The 15,951-nt window shown below is 41.2% G+C and overlaps 1 protein-coding gene across 3 annotated transcripts in view; it reads left to right on the top strand.

The window, feature by feature from the left end:
- LOC128686037 (dual oxidase maturation factor 1) overlaps positions 1-15,951 on the top strand; it is a 255,893-nt gene that overhangs the window by 157,526 nt on the left and 82,416 nt on the right. For all 3 annotated transcript variants that reach the window (XM_070083436.1, XM_070083434.1, XM_070083435.1), the window contains exon 9: positions 12,889-12,959. In XM_070083436.1, the coding sequence (XP_069939537.1) occupies positions 12,889-12,959 (71 nt within the window). The remainder of the gene's footprint in view (positions 1-12,888; positions 12,960-15,951) is intronic.

Raw genomic sequence — 15,951 nt, 5'->3', positions numbered from 1 at the left:
AAAACTTTACATTTGTCTATATTAAACTGCATCTGCCACAGTAATGGTAATGACGTTAACCTTATTAACATCACTACTGTAGACATCATTAACATCACTACTGTTAGCATCATTAACACCACTACCATTAACATCATTTCCACTACATCTGTTAACACCATTAACACTACTGTTATCATCATTAACACCACTACTGTTAACATCATTATTACCACTACTACTGTTAACACAAATAACATCATTACTGTAAACTTCATTATCACTACTGTTAACATCATTACCACTACTATTAGCATCATTAGCACCACCACTACTGTCAACAACTACAGTTAACATCATTAACATAAGACGATGTATCAGTATTAAATCTCAGTCTTCAAGATCTTCCACGTCTCTCATTTGACAGTATTTACGACACCTTTCTCAGGTTTCGGTTTCACATCATTCCAGATCATGGAGCTGAACTTTTTCTAGTCTGAGCGACTGACCCCCTTCTGAGAAGGTTCTTTGACGCTAGTGAGGGGCTCTTGATCTAGGGAATTGGATCTCTGTTAAAGTTCCCTGAATTTAGCCTGAATGCTTTCCACATCCCCCCCACAAGCATTGTATAATCCTACAGGTTTAGCGCTTCCCCTTAATAATAATAATGAGGGACTGACCCCCCTCAAACTATTTCTCAAGGGTTGACAGACTGACTGTATCATCTTTACCTCGCTTATACTGCTGCTGCCTACAATATATTTTTCTCGGTATCTTACTGACGAAGCCTACTATGTAGCAATAAAGATACCCAACTGTTGTACACGTGTGTTACTTATCTCGGTACTTTATACCAATTCAAAAATACCTTGATAAAATGTCTCTGGTAGAGACTTGGGTCCATTTAGCAAACGTTAGACAGACTCAGAAAATCCAAAGGTTTACAGATTAGGAATGACACGACCAGACCACGTAAAGAAAGAATCTCAGAATATAGCATATGGCCGTAATATCAGGCTTCTGTAATAATGTTGAAAACTGTTTAAAATATCGGTAAGTTCATGAGCAAGACATCTGCTACATTTGGGAATCTTCATTGTTGGCACATCACGTCTGTTCCCTTCAGCCTGTACCCTGTGTTGTTGCAGTGTTTCAACAGTAAAGATGTCCAACTATTGCACATGTGTCTTACTCATCAATCTACTGTATTATATAAGCTGGATCAGCACTTATTCCCAAGCTAAAACAAAACACTCCACTGGCCGAAAATATCTCCACTCCTCACCGTATATCACCCGGGCAGGGAGCTAGGCTCCTTTCCTCCCCTCCCCAGGGAGGGGTGGTTCCCTAAGCAAGACTAAAGAAGAAATCTCCGCTCCTTCCTGAGTAGGGAGCGAGGTTTTTCCAGGAAACTGGGAGGGACGGATCCAGTGGCGTTGTTAGGGTTGATGTCACCAGGAGCAGCATCTTTGATGTCACCCCCATGAAATCCAAGGGCGGGGGGATGGGGAAGTAAACTCCAGTTATGTCACTACTGCATGACCAGTGACTAATGTTTAGCAAAGAGAACGTTTAAGGGTCATAAACCGAACAAAAGAATACTTCAACTTTATTAATGATAAAATAATCTTAGTAATACTGAGGAAACAAACTCAAAAACCAGTCTGAGTACAGGCAACAGATCCTACATTTATTCATCTTCAACAATTAAAAAATAAAAATAAAGGAAAACATTGAAATATCAGAGAAACATTAGTTCCGATTTCACCTTGAGTACAGGTAACATCTCAGTGAAATTGTTCTTACATTTCCTTGAATTCAATCCTACAAAATCATCTATCACATCATCAAAATCAATGATTTTCCCTATATAGGCCTAGTTGTACTCTATTACAACCCAGGATTCCAAATGGCCTGTTATCCCGGGTGTAATGGGAGCAAAATAAACAGCAGAAAAAGTTTAGACTTGTATTATCCTTCACCAATTTAGAACAGCAATATGTACACTATGTACAGTGATAAGTATAGTGCACTCCACGGTAAGCAAGGCAGAAATAGAAGCCACAAGGTAGCAGACCGTGCTTCAACCAGCTCTAGAATGGGAATGACAAGGGCAGACAGGAGAGCGGTACCCACATAACCTCTGTGATTGCCAAAACCATCTTCTTATTGGCTAGAACCTGGTCACTAGTTGAACGACGGGGCCCCATCATCAACTCTTAGCAACCTGGTTCGCTGGTTGGGGGAGATAGCCTGTAAATGAGGGTGTTTACATGCGCCGAATAAAGGTTACGTACTTTGCATGCCACACCCCCACCCCGAGAAGGCTCAGGATTAGGCTGCCACCTCCCAGTGGTAACCGTGCCGCCATGGCACAAAATAATGGGACCGCCTTTGCTCTTCACCATCCAACTCTTAGACAGAGCTCAGCTTTTCTCGTGACCAAAAGCCAAACCCTAAACTTAGAGACAGCAGTCAGACAGGCTAGCATAGGTCCAAGATACAGGCGGACGGTAGCCCGCATCCCCTCACTAAAAAAAAAAAAAAAAAAAAAAAAAACCCACACCAGGGGATAAAAAAAAAGCGTGAAAAGGGGTTACCACAAATAACATCCTAACCTAAATAAATAAAAATATTAGACTCTTTATCTAGAGTCTGCCAACATATTTTCTTTGCCGGCAATATATTTAATTCTGAGTGAGTATGGTTGCAGTCTTAGCGTCCAGCGCATGAGCCTTGTGTTGTGGTTCTTCATGGCTTGGAGATATACTAGAGGATTGTGATCACTGTAGACTGACCACCTGCGATGTCTGGCCCACAAACATCGAAATACTCCAAAGCCAGTACCAACGCGAGGGCTTCTTTTTCAATGGTAGAGTAAGCCCTCTGATGTGGCTGAAACTTGGCTGAAAAGTATGCTACAGGCTGCAACTCCTCATTCTCGTTTTGTAATAGTACTGCCCCAACCCCAGACTCGCAAGCATCAACCTGTAATGAAAAAGGTTTGGAGAAGTCTGGAGACAAGAGAATGTGTGCAGTACACAATAATCTTTTTGCTTTATTAAAAGCAGTGTTACAGTCTGAGGTCCAATTAAAGGGAACTTTATGACTGGTAAGAGAGGTAAGAGGGGCTACAATATCCGAGAAATTCTTACAGAATCTTCTGTAAAATCCTATCATGCCTACGAAACGTTGAAGAGATTTCCTATTATGAGGAACTGAATAATCTTTAATAGCAAAAACTTTAGCAAGTTTAGGTGCAACTTTACCACTACCTACTCCATGGCCTAGAAAAGTGATAGTGGCCTGGCCAAAGGAAGATTTAGATAAATGGGAACTCTTAAAGGTCTCAAAAAGAGCCTTAAGTCTAAGTAGGTGTTGATCCCAAGTATCAGACACCACAACAATATCATTTAGGTACGCTGCCGTGCCTTCAAGTCCTTTAATAGCCTGATGGATGAGTTTCTGGAATGAAGAGGGGGAATTTTTCATTCCGAAGGGGGTAACTGTATTGATAATGACCTCCTGGAATTACGAAGGCAGAGATTTCCTTCGCCTTATCCGTCAAAGGTACCTGATAGTAGCCTTTAAGGAGATCTAACTTGGACACAAAAGTAGCCTTACCCACAAAGTCAATTACGTCATCCAGACGAGGAAGAGGGTAAGCATCTGTAATTGTGACCTCGTTCACTTTACGGTAGTCTGTACACATACGAAACCCTCCATCAGCCTTCTTCACAAGGAGGCACGGTGAAGCCCATGGACTAGGTGACTCCTCCACTAAACCATGCTTTAACAAAAATTCTTCTTCCTGCTGAAGTAGCCTTTGCTTTTCAGGATTAGCTCAGTAGGGGGAGAGTTTAATTGGTTTAGAGTTTCCCACATCTACATCATAATAACCTAACGTACATTTTTTCGGCACATCCGAAAAAATATTAGGATATGATTGTAGAAGCTCCGTTAAATTTGTTGCTTGCGTTTCAGATAATCCCTCCATTAAAGGGCTAGGATCCTAAGGACAGAATTTGAAAGTTTAATATTAATTTCAGAGATAGAGTGCAAAGAATCAGAGTCGTCCTCAGAGGTAGAGGACAGTCATTACTGGGACTATCTGGTGTATGAAAAGCCTTTAATTGATTAATGTGGTAAGTTTTAATTTGAGGTCTTATCAATGGGAGCTACCACATAATTTACATCAGACAATCTACTTACAATCTGCATAGGTCCTGTAAATCTAGCTTTCAAGGTGTGGCCAGGTATAGGTTCCTGCACCAACACCTTGTCTCCTGGATGGAAGGAGCGGAATTTTGCACTTCTGTCATACCTCTGTTTCATCTTACTTTGAGCTGTCTTTAGGTTAGCCTTGGCTAACTGACGTGCCACCTGCAACCTTGAAGACGGGTTGTAGAGTGTTGAGCTAACGTCTTCTCCCATCCATCCTTCTTTGAGCACCCGAAGAGGACCTCGTACATTGTGCCCATAGATCAGCTCAAACGGACTATACCCTGTAGACTCTTGCACCGTCTCTCGTACTGAGAACAGCAACAAAGGTAGTGATTTATCCCAGTCTGTAGGAAAGTGCATGCAAAAAGTTCTCATCATTGTTTTTAATGTCTGATGGAATCTTTCCAAGGCGCCTTGGGACTGAGGATGATAGGCAGTGGATAAGTTGTGGATTATCCCTAACCTAGTTAATACTTCCCTTAATGCTTTGGCAGTGAAGTTAGTACCATGATCACTTTGAATAGTTTTAGGAATGCCAAAACAAGAAATGAATTTGGTTAAAGCTTTGAGAATAGCTTTAGTATTAATACTACGCATGGGAATTGCTTCAGGATATCTGGTTACTTTATCCATAATCGTAAATAAATATTGATTTCCCGACTTTGACCTAGGTAGTGGACCTACACAATCTATAATTAAATCCGCAAAAGGTTCTCCATCAGCAGGTATAGGTTGGAGAGGTGCAGGTTTAATGGAATGTCCAGGTTTCCCTACTTGCTGACATTCTCGGCAACACCTAATATGATTCTTCACATCTTTCTTTAATTTTGGCCAATAAAATTCTTTTGTGATTCTATACAAGGTTTTTGTAATTCCTAAGTGACCTCCTAATGACGTATTGGGAGCTATATTCAATATTTGAGGTCTAAACTTGGTTGGAACCGCTAACTTGTCATACAATTGCCGGCCCTCTATCTCCTTACCAGTCTCAGTGCAGATCAAATAATTGTTTTTAACTTCATACTTGACCGGATGACCCAAAGAGGATTTACCCATAGCTGCCTGAAAAGCGAATTTTAAAGAAGGGTCCTTTCGTTGTTCCTCCCGGAAGGACAGTCCCTCGGGCATGGAAACAGAGACATCTGGCAATCCTGCAACCTGGGAATAGGAAGGCTTGATCGGGGTCTGTTCACTTGATTTACGAGGCTCCGGCCGGTGTGCCTCAAAACAACGTGGCTATTCCGAGATCGGAGTCGTCCAAGGATAGGTCAACATTCTCTCCAGACAACCCTTGGGATGTTGCCCGAGTTATGGCCAACACCGGAGAAGAATTAATCATTATAAGTTCAGGACAAACTAACAGTAGTAATGTTATTACCCAGTAATAACATGGCATCTTTCATGGGAAATCCTTTTGAGACACCTACAGTCAAGTACCCAGTGTAATATTTGCACTGTACATAAATTTTATGCAAAGGAACAGAATATATAGCTCCTCCAAATGCTTCCAATAAAACAGAGGAATTCAAGGAAGTATTCTCTGAAAGGGGTAATATTCCTTCTCTTACAAGTGAGCAATATGCTCCAGTATCTCTAAAGGTCTTTACTTCAGTTGTTTCTGAGTTTTCCTGAAGGGAAATAAGACTTGCAATAATAAGGGGCCATACCTTTTTCTACTTCTCTAGGGGACATGTTACTAGGGATATTAGAGATTTTCCCAATGGGTTGGGGTTTATGGGGGCAGTTGGGACGGATGTGACCTACTTTGTTACAAATGACGTTGCAAATGGTGTTCTGGCTGGTGTCTCTCTGGATACTGTTGTCAAGATGCACCATGAGTAGTTTGCCTCTCCGCAGGTGGACCATATGTTGAGAAGCGTGGCTCACCAGGTGAATTAGTTGGCAGACGTAGACGTTCTCCCTCTGGCTGGCACTTCATTCTCCAAGGTTGACGATCTCTGCTCATGCCAGGCTGTTGAAAAGAGACGGGACCGCTCGGACAAGGAGCGGTTAGTTTCGAAGGTATCAGCCAACCTGGCTGCCTCCAATGCAGTGGTTAAGTCACGATCCTGCAGAAAGACTCGAACCTCTGGTCCCACAGACACCAGCAGGTTATCAATCAGAATAAGCTGTACCAGCTCCTCAAAGGTAGAGACACCACTTGCTTTATACCAGCTGGTAAAAGCTTTGGTTTGCTGTCTCACAAAGTCCACTAGGGATTGACCAAGCTGTCGTCTGCTCAGCTTGAAATTTTTTTTGTATTTGGCTGGGATACATGTATATGCTCCCAACACTGTGGTCTTCACTACTTGATAATCAGAAAATTCAGCGTCATTTAATACTGACGTAAATTCCTGTGCCTTACTCAATAATGCTGTATGAACCAACGATGCCCAATGCTGTTCCGGCCACCTCAAGGCTCTAGCCTGATTTTCGAAGCTTTCGAAAAATTGTTCTGGTTCGGCCTCATTGAAGCGGGGAACAAACTGTACTGCTTTCTGTAAACTAAAATTATTTACAGAATGCGAAAACTGCCTCCTTTCTCTTTCCCTATCAAATTCTTCCCTTGCGAATGCTCTCTGTTCCCTAGTTTGCTCAAGATTGATTTTTGCCAGCTCAAGTGCCAACGACGCTGATTCACCCTGAGACAACCCAACTGCACTATACTGACTATTTTGCTCCGTAGGTGTATCATCTTCCTCGTGCGAGAACATAGGAGTTTTTGCCCTAGCTCCCGTAGAGGGAGGAGTCTGATGTGCCATCTCTTCTTCTATAAGTTTGTCAGCAATCAGTGAACGCAGTTGCGCAGCTGTGAAAGTGTTTGTATTTAATGCCAATGGAACGAGCAATTTGCCAACAACGCTGTAGGGACAATTTAGGTAGGTTATGCAAAGTATATGCCGACACCAGACGTCTGACTCGTCTAGGTGGCATAAGTTATTCGCTATGCACAGTACGATTGCAGAATACCCCAACGTAACACGTTAATTTGCAGAAAACGCTTAGCTATGCACAGTACGATTGCAGAATACGCATACAAGCAAAGCTGACTGCAAAATTCTCCACACCGAACAGGCTAGTAACAACTGACACGCAAAATTTGTAAAGCAATGCCAGACAGCTACACTGTTCTAGAAGATTGACCGTAGCGAAGCGAGCACACTGAACAAGCTAGTAGCGAGCTGTTGAACGATCACACAATAGCAAGGCTGACCATAAAGCAACTGACACGCAAAATTTGTAAAGCAATGCCAGATAACAAGCTGCACAATGTTCCTGCTACGAGCTTCACCCTAAGCTCAACCGTTTCTCTAAGTCCAGCTCCAGCTCTCGGACAGGCTACCCATATTACAACCCAGGATTCCAAATGGCCTGTTATCCCGGGAGTAATGGGAGCAAAATAAACACAGCAGAAAAAGTTTAGACTTATATTATCCTTCACCAATTTAGAACAGCAATATGTACACTATGTACAGTGATAAGTATAGTGCACTCCACGGTAAGCAAGGCAGAAATAGAAGCCACAAGATAGCAGACCGTGCTTCAACCAGCTCTAGAATGGGAATGACAAGGGCAGACAGGAGAGCGGTACCCACATAACCTCTGCGATTGCCAAAACCATCTTCTTATTGGCTAGAACCTGGTCACTAGTTGAACGACGGGGCCCCATCATCAACTCTTAGCAACCTGGTTCGCTGGTTGGGGGAGATAGCCTGTAAATGAGGGTGTGTACATGGGCCGAATAAAGGTTACGTACTCTTTGCATGCCACATACTCTGTAATCAATTAATAGGCTATACAGAAACGAAGGATTCTTCTCTTATGTTGGTGCAGCACTGTTTTGAGAATTAGCGTCACTTTCTTTAAACTCTCTATGGTGTCACCCCCTAAATGGTGTCACCCGGGTCGGAACGAACATCCCTTCCGCCCCGCTTACGACGCCACTGGGTGGATCCCCAAGCGAAACCGAAACAGAAGGTGTAAAACAAAACAAGTCTTACCTTCAATAACAACTAGGCTGGGAGCAAAGCTCTCTCTGGAGCCCACGAATGGGTTTCAAGGTATCCTGCATATATGAATACAACACTGGATGGTGAAGGCTGCTACCAGCTTATTGTAACTCTCCCCACATAGTAACTATCTTACTTCGCCGAAGATATTTCTACATCTCCCAAGATGGCTAGTTTAGAATAGACACATGTGCAACACTGGGGTATCTTTAATGAGGAAACGTTTCGCCACACAGTGTTTCACATGTGTCTAATTTATCAACTTGTCGGTTCTCTGAACCATTTATCTACATTAGCTAGTTTAATTACACTGGCCGGCAAAGGTTTCGGTTAACGTTTAACACGAGTTTCTATCAAGTTTTGGGGTACTGAATTCAAATAAATTTTGCACCAACACATGCAGTTCATGTGAAATAAATTCCCTCGGAGAACGATTTCACTAACACAGCCATCATGGAGAAGAGATAACAAGGAAACCTGACTCTCAGCTTCATGGTCGACTACTGCTGGACACTGGTAGAGTCATACTGCACACAAGTGAGAAGAAGAATTGCTGATATAAATACATTTGCATGTCTGCAGATTTACATTTGTTTTGTTACACATTTATTTAATGAATTTACATGAGTTTGCAATTTGAATTCCTAAAGTGAATTAAATTTTTATTTTTGTTGGCTACAGTTCTGTTTTATACAACATACTTTGAATATTGCAGGTTATATATTACAAATTTTGAAATCGTATTTTATGCTCTGTAAATTTATCGTGATGACGATGATGGATTTTTTTTACCGAAAAGTTGAAAGTATTTTATGACTTTAATGAATATCCTTAGAAAATGCAAGTCTTTCCCACCTGCTGTGATGCATACACATTTTTCACTGTGTTAACTTAGCACGAGAGAGGTGCTAGAATATCGGGGGTTCGATCTCCGGCTGATCGCAGCATTGTTCTTTGCTTAAAAGCACTAGTTCATGGATGCATTAAAAGTGAAGTGTTCATGAAGACTGGTATTCCAAATGGGAATAGACTGAAATTAGTTTTGTATCTTCTTCGATCACACATGTGCTCACACCAGGGGTGAGATGTCCAGTGGTACTGAGCACCTGATGTTTGATGTACTGATGACCAAGTGGACTAAGGCGTCTCGGAATTTTGCAATGCTTCTCGGGAGGCAAGCTATAATATCGGTGGTTCGATCGTTGTTCATGTTGCTAGCCGGGATTAGATCCTGCGTCATTACGTCCAGCTCTGTGAAAACAGTCCAATGTATGTTATATATATGTGTATATATATACATATATATATATATATATATATATATATATATATATATATATACATATATATATATATATATATATATATATATATATATATATATATATATATATATATATATATATATTTATATATATTAATTAATTAATTAACACACTGGCCGATTCCCACCAAGGCAGGGTGGCCCGAAAAAGATAAACTTTCACCATCATTCACTCCATCATTGTCTTGCTAGAAGGGTGCTTTACACTACAGTTTTTAAACTGCAACATTATAACACCCCTCCTTCAGAGTGCAGGCACTGTACTTCCCATCTCCAGGACTCAAGTGCGGCCTGCCGGTTTCCCTGAGCCCCTTCTTAAATGTTACTTTGCTCACACTCCAACAACACGTCAAGTATTAAAAACCATTTGTCTCCATTCACTATCAAATATGCTCACGCATGCCCGCTGGAAGTCCAAGCCCCTCGCACACAAAACCTCCTTTACACCCTCCCTCCAACCGTTCCTAGGCCGACCCCTACCCTGCCTTCCTTCTGCTACAGACTGATACACTCTTGAAGTCATTCTGTTTCGCTCCATTCTCACTACATGTCCGAACCACCTCAACAACCCTTCCTCAGCCCTCTGGACAACAGTTTTGGCAATCCCGCACCTCCTCCTAACTTCCAAACTATGAATTCTCTGCATCATATTCACACCACACATTGCTCTCAGACATGACATCTCCACTGCCTCCAGCCTTCTCCTCGCTGCAACATTCATCACCCATGCTTCACACCCATATAAGAGCGTTGGTAAAACTATACTCTCATACATTCCCCTCTTTGCCTCCAAGGACAAAGTTCTTTGTCTCCACAGACTCCTAAGTGCACCACTCACCCTTTTCCCCTCATCAATTCTATGATTCACCTGATCTTTCATAGACCCATTCACTGACACGTCCACTCCCAAATATCTGAATACATTCACCTCCTCCATACTCTCTCCCTCCAATCTGATATCCAATCTTTCATCACCTAATCTTTTTGTTATCCTCATAGCCTTACTCTTTCCTGTATTCACTTTTAATTTTCTTCTTTTGCACACCCTACCAAATTCATCCACCAATCTCTGCAACTTCTCTTCGGAATCTCCCAAGAGCACAGTGTCATCAGCAAAGAGCAACTGTGACAACTCCCACTTTATGTGTGATTCTTTATCTTTTAACTCCACGCTTCTTGCCAAGACCCTCGCATTTACTTCTCTTACAACCCCATCTATAAATATATTAAACAACCGCGGTGACATCACACATCCTTGTCTAAGGCCTACTTTTACTGAGAAATAATCTCCCTCTTTCCTACATACTCTAACTTGAGCCTCACTATCCTCGTAAAAACTCTTCACTGCTTTCAATAACCTACCTCCTATACAATACACCTGCAACATCTGCCACATTTCCCACCTATCCACCCTGTCATACTCCTTTTCCAAATCCACAAATGCCACAAAAACCTCTTTAGCCTTATCTAAATATTGTTCACTTATATGTTTCACTGTAAACACCTGGTCCACACACCCTCTACCTTTCCTAAAGCCTCCTTTTTCATCTGCTGTCATATTCTCCGTCTTACTCTTAATTCTCTCAATAATAACTCTATTATACACTTTACCAGGTATACTCAACAGACTTATCCCCCTATAATTTTTGCACTCTCTTTTGTCCCCTTTGCCTTTATACAAAGGAACTATGCATGCTCTCTGCCAATCCCTAGGTACCTTACCCTCTTCCATACATTTATTAAATAATAGCACCAATCACTACAAAACTATATCCCTACCTGCTTTTAACATTTCTTTATTTATCCCATCAATCCCAGCTGTTTTACCCCCTTTTATTTTACCTACTGCCTCATGAACTTCCCCCACACTCACAACTGTCTCTTCCTCTCTCCTACAAGATGTTATTCCTCCTTGCCCTATACACGAAATCACAGCTTCCCTATCTTCATCAACATTTAACAGTTACTCAAAATATTCCCTCTATCTTCCCAATACCTTTAACTCTCCATTTAATAACTCCTCTCCTCTCCTATTTTTAACTGACAAATCCATTTGTCTCTAGGCTTCCTTAACTTGTTAATCTCACTCAAAAGCTTTTTCTTATTTTCAACAAAATTTGTTGATAACATCTCACCCACTTTCTCATTTTCTCTCTTTTTACATTGCTTCATCACTCTCTTAACCTCTCTCTTTTTCTCCATATACTCTTCCCTCCTTGCATCACTTCTACTTTGTAAAAACTTCTCATATGCTAACTTTTTCTCCCTTACTACTCTCTTTACATCATTCCACAAATCGCTCCTCTTCCCTCCCTCACCCACTTTCCTGTAACCACAAACTTCTGCTGAACACTCTAACACTACATTTTTAAACCTACCCCATACCTCTTCGACCCCATTGCCTATGCTCTCATTAGCCCATCTATCCTCCAATAGTTGTTTATATCTTACCCTAACTGCCTCCTCTTTTAGTTTATAAACCTTCACCTCTCTCTTCCCTGATGCTTCTATTCTCCTTGTATCCCATCTACCTTTTACTCTCAGTGTAGCTACAACTAAAGAGTGATCTGATATATCTGTGGCCCCTCTATAAACATGTACATCCTGAAGTCTACTTAAGAGTCTTCTATCTACCAATACATAATCCAACAAACTACTGTTATTTCGCCCTACATCATATCTTGTATACTTATTTATCCTCTTTTTCTTAAAGTATGTATTACCTGTAACTAAACCCCTTTCTATACAAAGTTCAACCAAAGGGCTCCCATTATCATTTACACCTGGCACCCCAAACTTACCTACGACACCCTTGCATGCATGCATATATATATATATATATATATATATATATATATATATATATATATATATATATATATATATATATATATATATATATATATATATATATATATATATACGCAATAAGATCACGGTAAACAAGTGATATCACAATATGCAAAACAACCACTGTGATAGAATTGTGAACTATATGAACTTATAGTTCCTTGATAATGTTAGAAGTCACGAAATCGCTTGGAATTTCACTATCCTTTTACAGTAATATACATAATATATATATATATATATACATATATATATATATATATATATATATATATATATATATATATATATATATATATATATATATATATATATATATATATATATATATATATGTGTGTGTGTGTGTGTGTGTGTGTGTGTGTGTGTGTGTGTGTGTGTGTGTGTGTGTGTGTGTGTGTGTGTGTGTGTGTGTGGTGTGTGTGTGTATGTGTGTGTGTGTGTGTGTGTGTGAGCTCATATCCTTGTGTTAATTATCCTTGTGTTCATTATTGTCATCAGAGGAGATGGAGGAACCAACAGCCAGCAACGAGATGGAAATGGAAAACATGAATCAAGCAGGTTTATCAAAGGTGAGTGTGTTGACACGTGTTACTGAACGAGTTTCTCTTTCTCTAGGTGAGGTGTGTCAAGCCACAGAGAGCAAAACGTTGCCACAATAAAATGTCACACTAGCTTCACATGTGTTCCTTTACCTAACAATCAATAGTGAATTGCTGGGTCAGTGGCAATTAGTCATGTTGCTAGGCGAGTGCGTCATGTTGCTAGGCGAGTGCCTCATGTTGCTAGGCGAGTGCTTGCTGGGTAGGTTAACATGTGTGCTGCATGACGAGTGTGTTGTAAGTAACTGCTTGAGTGTATTGCTTGGTTAGTATGTTGCTGAGTGTGTTTCCAGGTTAGTGCTTTTCCTGGTGAACATGTTACTGTGTATGTTAGTGCGACTTTGTAAATGTTACTGTGTATGTTAGTGCGACTTTGTAAATGTTACTGTGTATGTTAGTGCGACTTTGTAAATGTTACTGTGTATGTTAGTGCGACTTTGTAAATGTTACTGTGTATGTTAGTGCGACTTTGTAAATGTTACTGTGTATGTTAGTGCGACTTTGTAAATGTTACTGTGTATGTTAGTGCGACTTTATAAATGGTCCAGGTCCGACCGAAATGTCGTCGTAAGCTCCTTTCTCCTATGTCCATTTTTTTTGTGTATTGGTCTTTGCGTGTGTCTCGGTAGTTATATTGCTAAGTAAGTGTGTTGTTGGTAGGTAAGACACATAGGCAACAGTTAGGCAACTTTATTCCGAAACGTTTCGCCTACACAGTAGGCTTCTTCAGTCGAATACAGAAAGTAGGCAGGAACAGTAGAGATGTGAATACGATGTAATCAGTCCATCACCCTTGAAGTCGTAGAATTTGAGGTTGTCAGTCCCTCAGCCTGGAGAAGTTCAGTTCCATAGTCAGGAACTATCTGAAGATCAAGGGACAGTGTGGAGACTTAAATACTGTCGGTAGGAGAGGTGCAGAGTAGTAGTAGTAGTGAAAATGTAGCCACTGAGAGGTCAGGTCCCTCTCAGATCCAACAGTTCTCACTTGAAAGGGTTGTCCAAGGTGTTTTCTGTACCAAGAGGCCATGTGTTGCAGTGTCTGACAAGATGAACATCAAAATGGTATACAATACCGTCAGGTTGGTAGGTAAGACACATAGGCAACAGTTAGGCAACTTTATTCCGAAACGTTTCGCCTACACAGTAGGCGTCTTCAGTCGAATACAGAAAGTAGGCAGGAACAGTAGAGATGTGAAGACGATGTAATCAGTCCATCACCCTTGAAGTCGTAGAATTTGAGGTTGTCAGTCCCTCAGCCTGGAGAAGTTCAGTTCCATAGTATACCATCTTGTCAGACACTGCAACACATGGCCTCTTGGTACAGAAAACACCTTGGACAACCCTTTCAAGTGAGAACTGTTGGATCTGAGAGGGACCTGACCTCTCAGTGGCTACATTCTCACTACTACTACTACTCTGCACCTCTCCTTCCGACAGTATTTAAGTCTCCGCACTGTCCCTTGTTCTTCAGATAGTTCCTGAACTATCTGAACTTCTCCAGACTTCAAGGGTGATGGACTGATTACATCGTCTTCACATCTCTTCTGTTCCTGCCTACTTTCTGTATTCTACTAAGAAACCTACTGTGTAGGCGAAACGTTTCGGAATAAAGTTGCCTAACTGTTGCCTATGTGTCTTACCTACCAACCTGTCGGTATTGTATACCATTTTGATGTGGAAGTGTGTTGTTGAAGGAATGGTCGTCTAGCTGAGTGTGTTGCTAGGCTAGGCGAGTTCTTTGTGAATAAACTGCTCAGGTTACTGCTGGGTGGGTGTGTTGCTGTTTGAGTGGATTTTTGGTGAATGTTTTTTTTTTTTTTAATTGTGTTGCCATGTGAGTGTATTGCTAGGTGACAGCTGATAAGTGTTGTTTGGTGTGTTGCTAATTGAGGGACCGCTAAGTGTGTTGAGTATGTTGAGCGTATTTTTTGGGGTGTAGCTAGGCGAGTTTGCTGCTGTTTATGTTGCAAAGCGTGTTGCTGGGTGAATGTGTTGCCAGGTTAGTGTGTTAGACGAGTGTGGGAGTAGGTGCTTTGTGGCTGGTGATGGGCTCATGATCCAAGGAATTGGGGCAATCCTACCTGTCCTCTTATCAAACTTGATTACCCTCCCTTTCTCCATGCACTATTTGACACCTACACATTGAGCACTTTGTCAAAATATAATAATAACAACGAAGAACTACTGCTAACAGGGTGTCTGCAGGCACGGTATATCTGGTAAAACAGGTAGGACATGCATCTTTGACCATCCCAAAAAATGCCGCACTCACATGACAACAGGAAAATGCAACTTCCCTTCTTGTAACTTATTTCGGCCAGAAATGTGTCACTCATCAATCCATGAAAGAAAATGCTACAGTACATACTGCCAGGCACATCATCTTAATGGGACTGGAGACACAGACCAGCCAGACTATGGGAAACAAAAGAGAGGAACCACAACCTCTTCAGTGACAGAGGTTTTTAGGGCCAGGAGGGATAAAAGACTTGCAAGAAATGACAATAATCCTACACCAACTGAAAACACTTCTGGAGCAGAGGCACGGACATTGGCCTCTACCCCAGAACAACAGACATTAGAGCCAGCAAATAAAACCCCCTAAATTCCACCAATACGACATTTGTCTTTGTAAACATACAGGGTTTAAAGCCGTCAAAAAAAAAAAATCCTTACATCAAGGGACTGCTCATGGACTCAAATGCAATGTTTGCAGCATTCACAGAGACCCACATAAAGGATCATTATGACAACGAAATATGGATCCCAGGTTATAACCTATTCCGATGCAACAGACTAAAGAGGCAACAAGGTGAGGTTCGCCTGTATGTCACAGAGTCGCTCATTTGCACAGAACTACTAAACACCTCAAATGATGTAGTTGAAGTTTTGGCGGTAAAGACTGAAAACCAAAACCTTGCCATTGTGGTAGTATACAAGCCTCCAGATGAAACTTCCCAGC

The sequence above is a fragment of the Cherax quadricarinatus genome, chromosome 9 (assembly GCF_038502225.1).
Source record: "Cherax quadricarinatus isolate ZL_2023a chromosome 9, ASM3850222v1, whole genome shotgun sequence".
Lineage (NCBI taxonomy): Eukaryota > Metazoa > Arthropoda > Malacostraca > Decapoda > Parastacidae > Cherax > Cherax quadricarinatus.
Note: the sequence above shows the minus strand (reverse complement) of the source record. Positions and strands in the feature narration are given on the sequence as shown.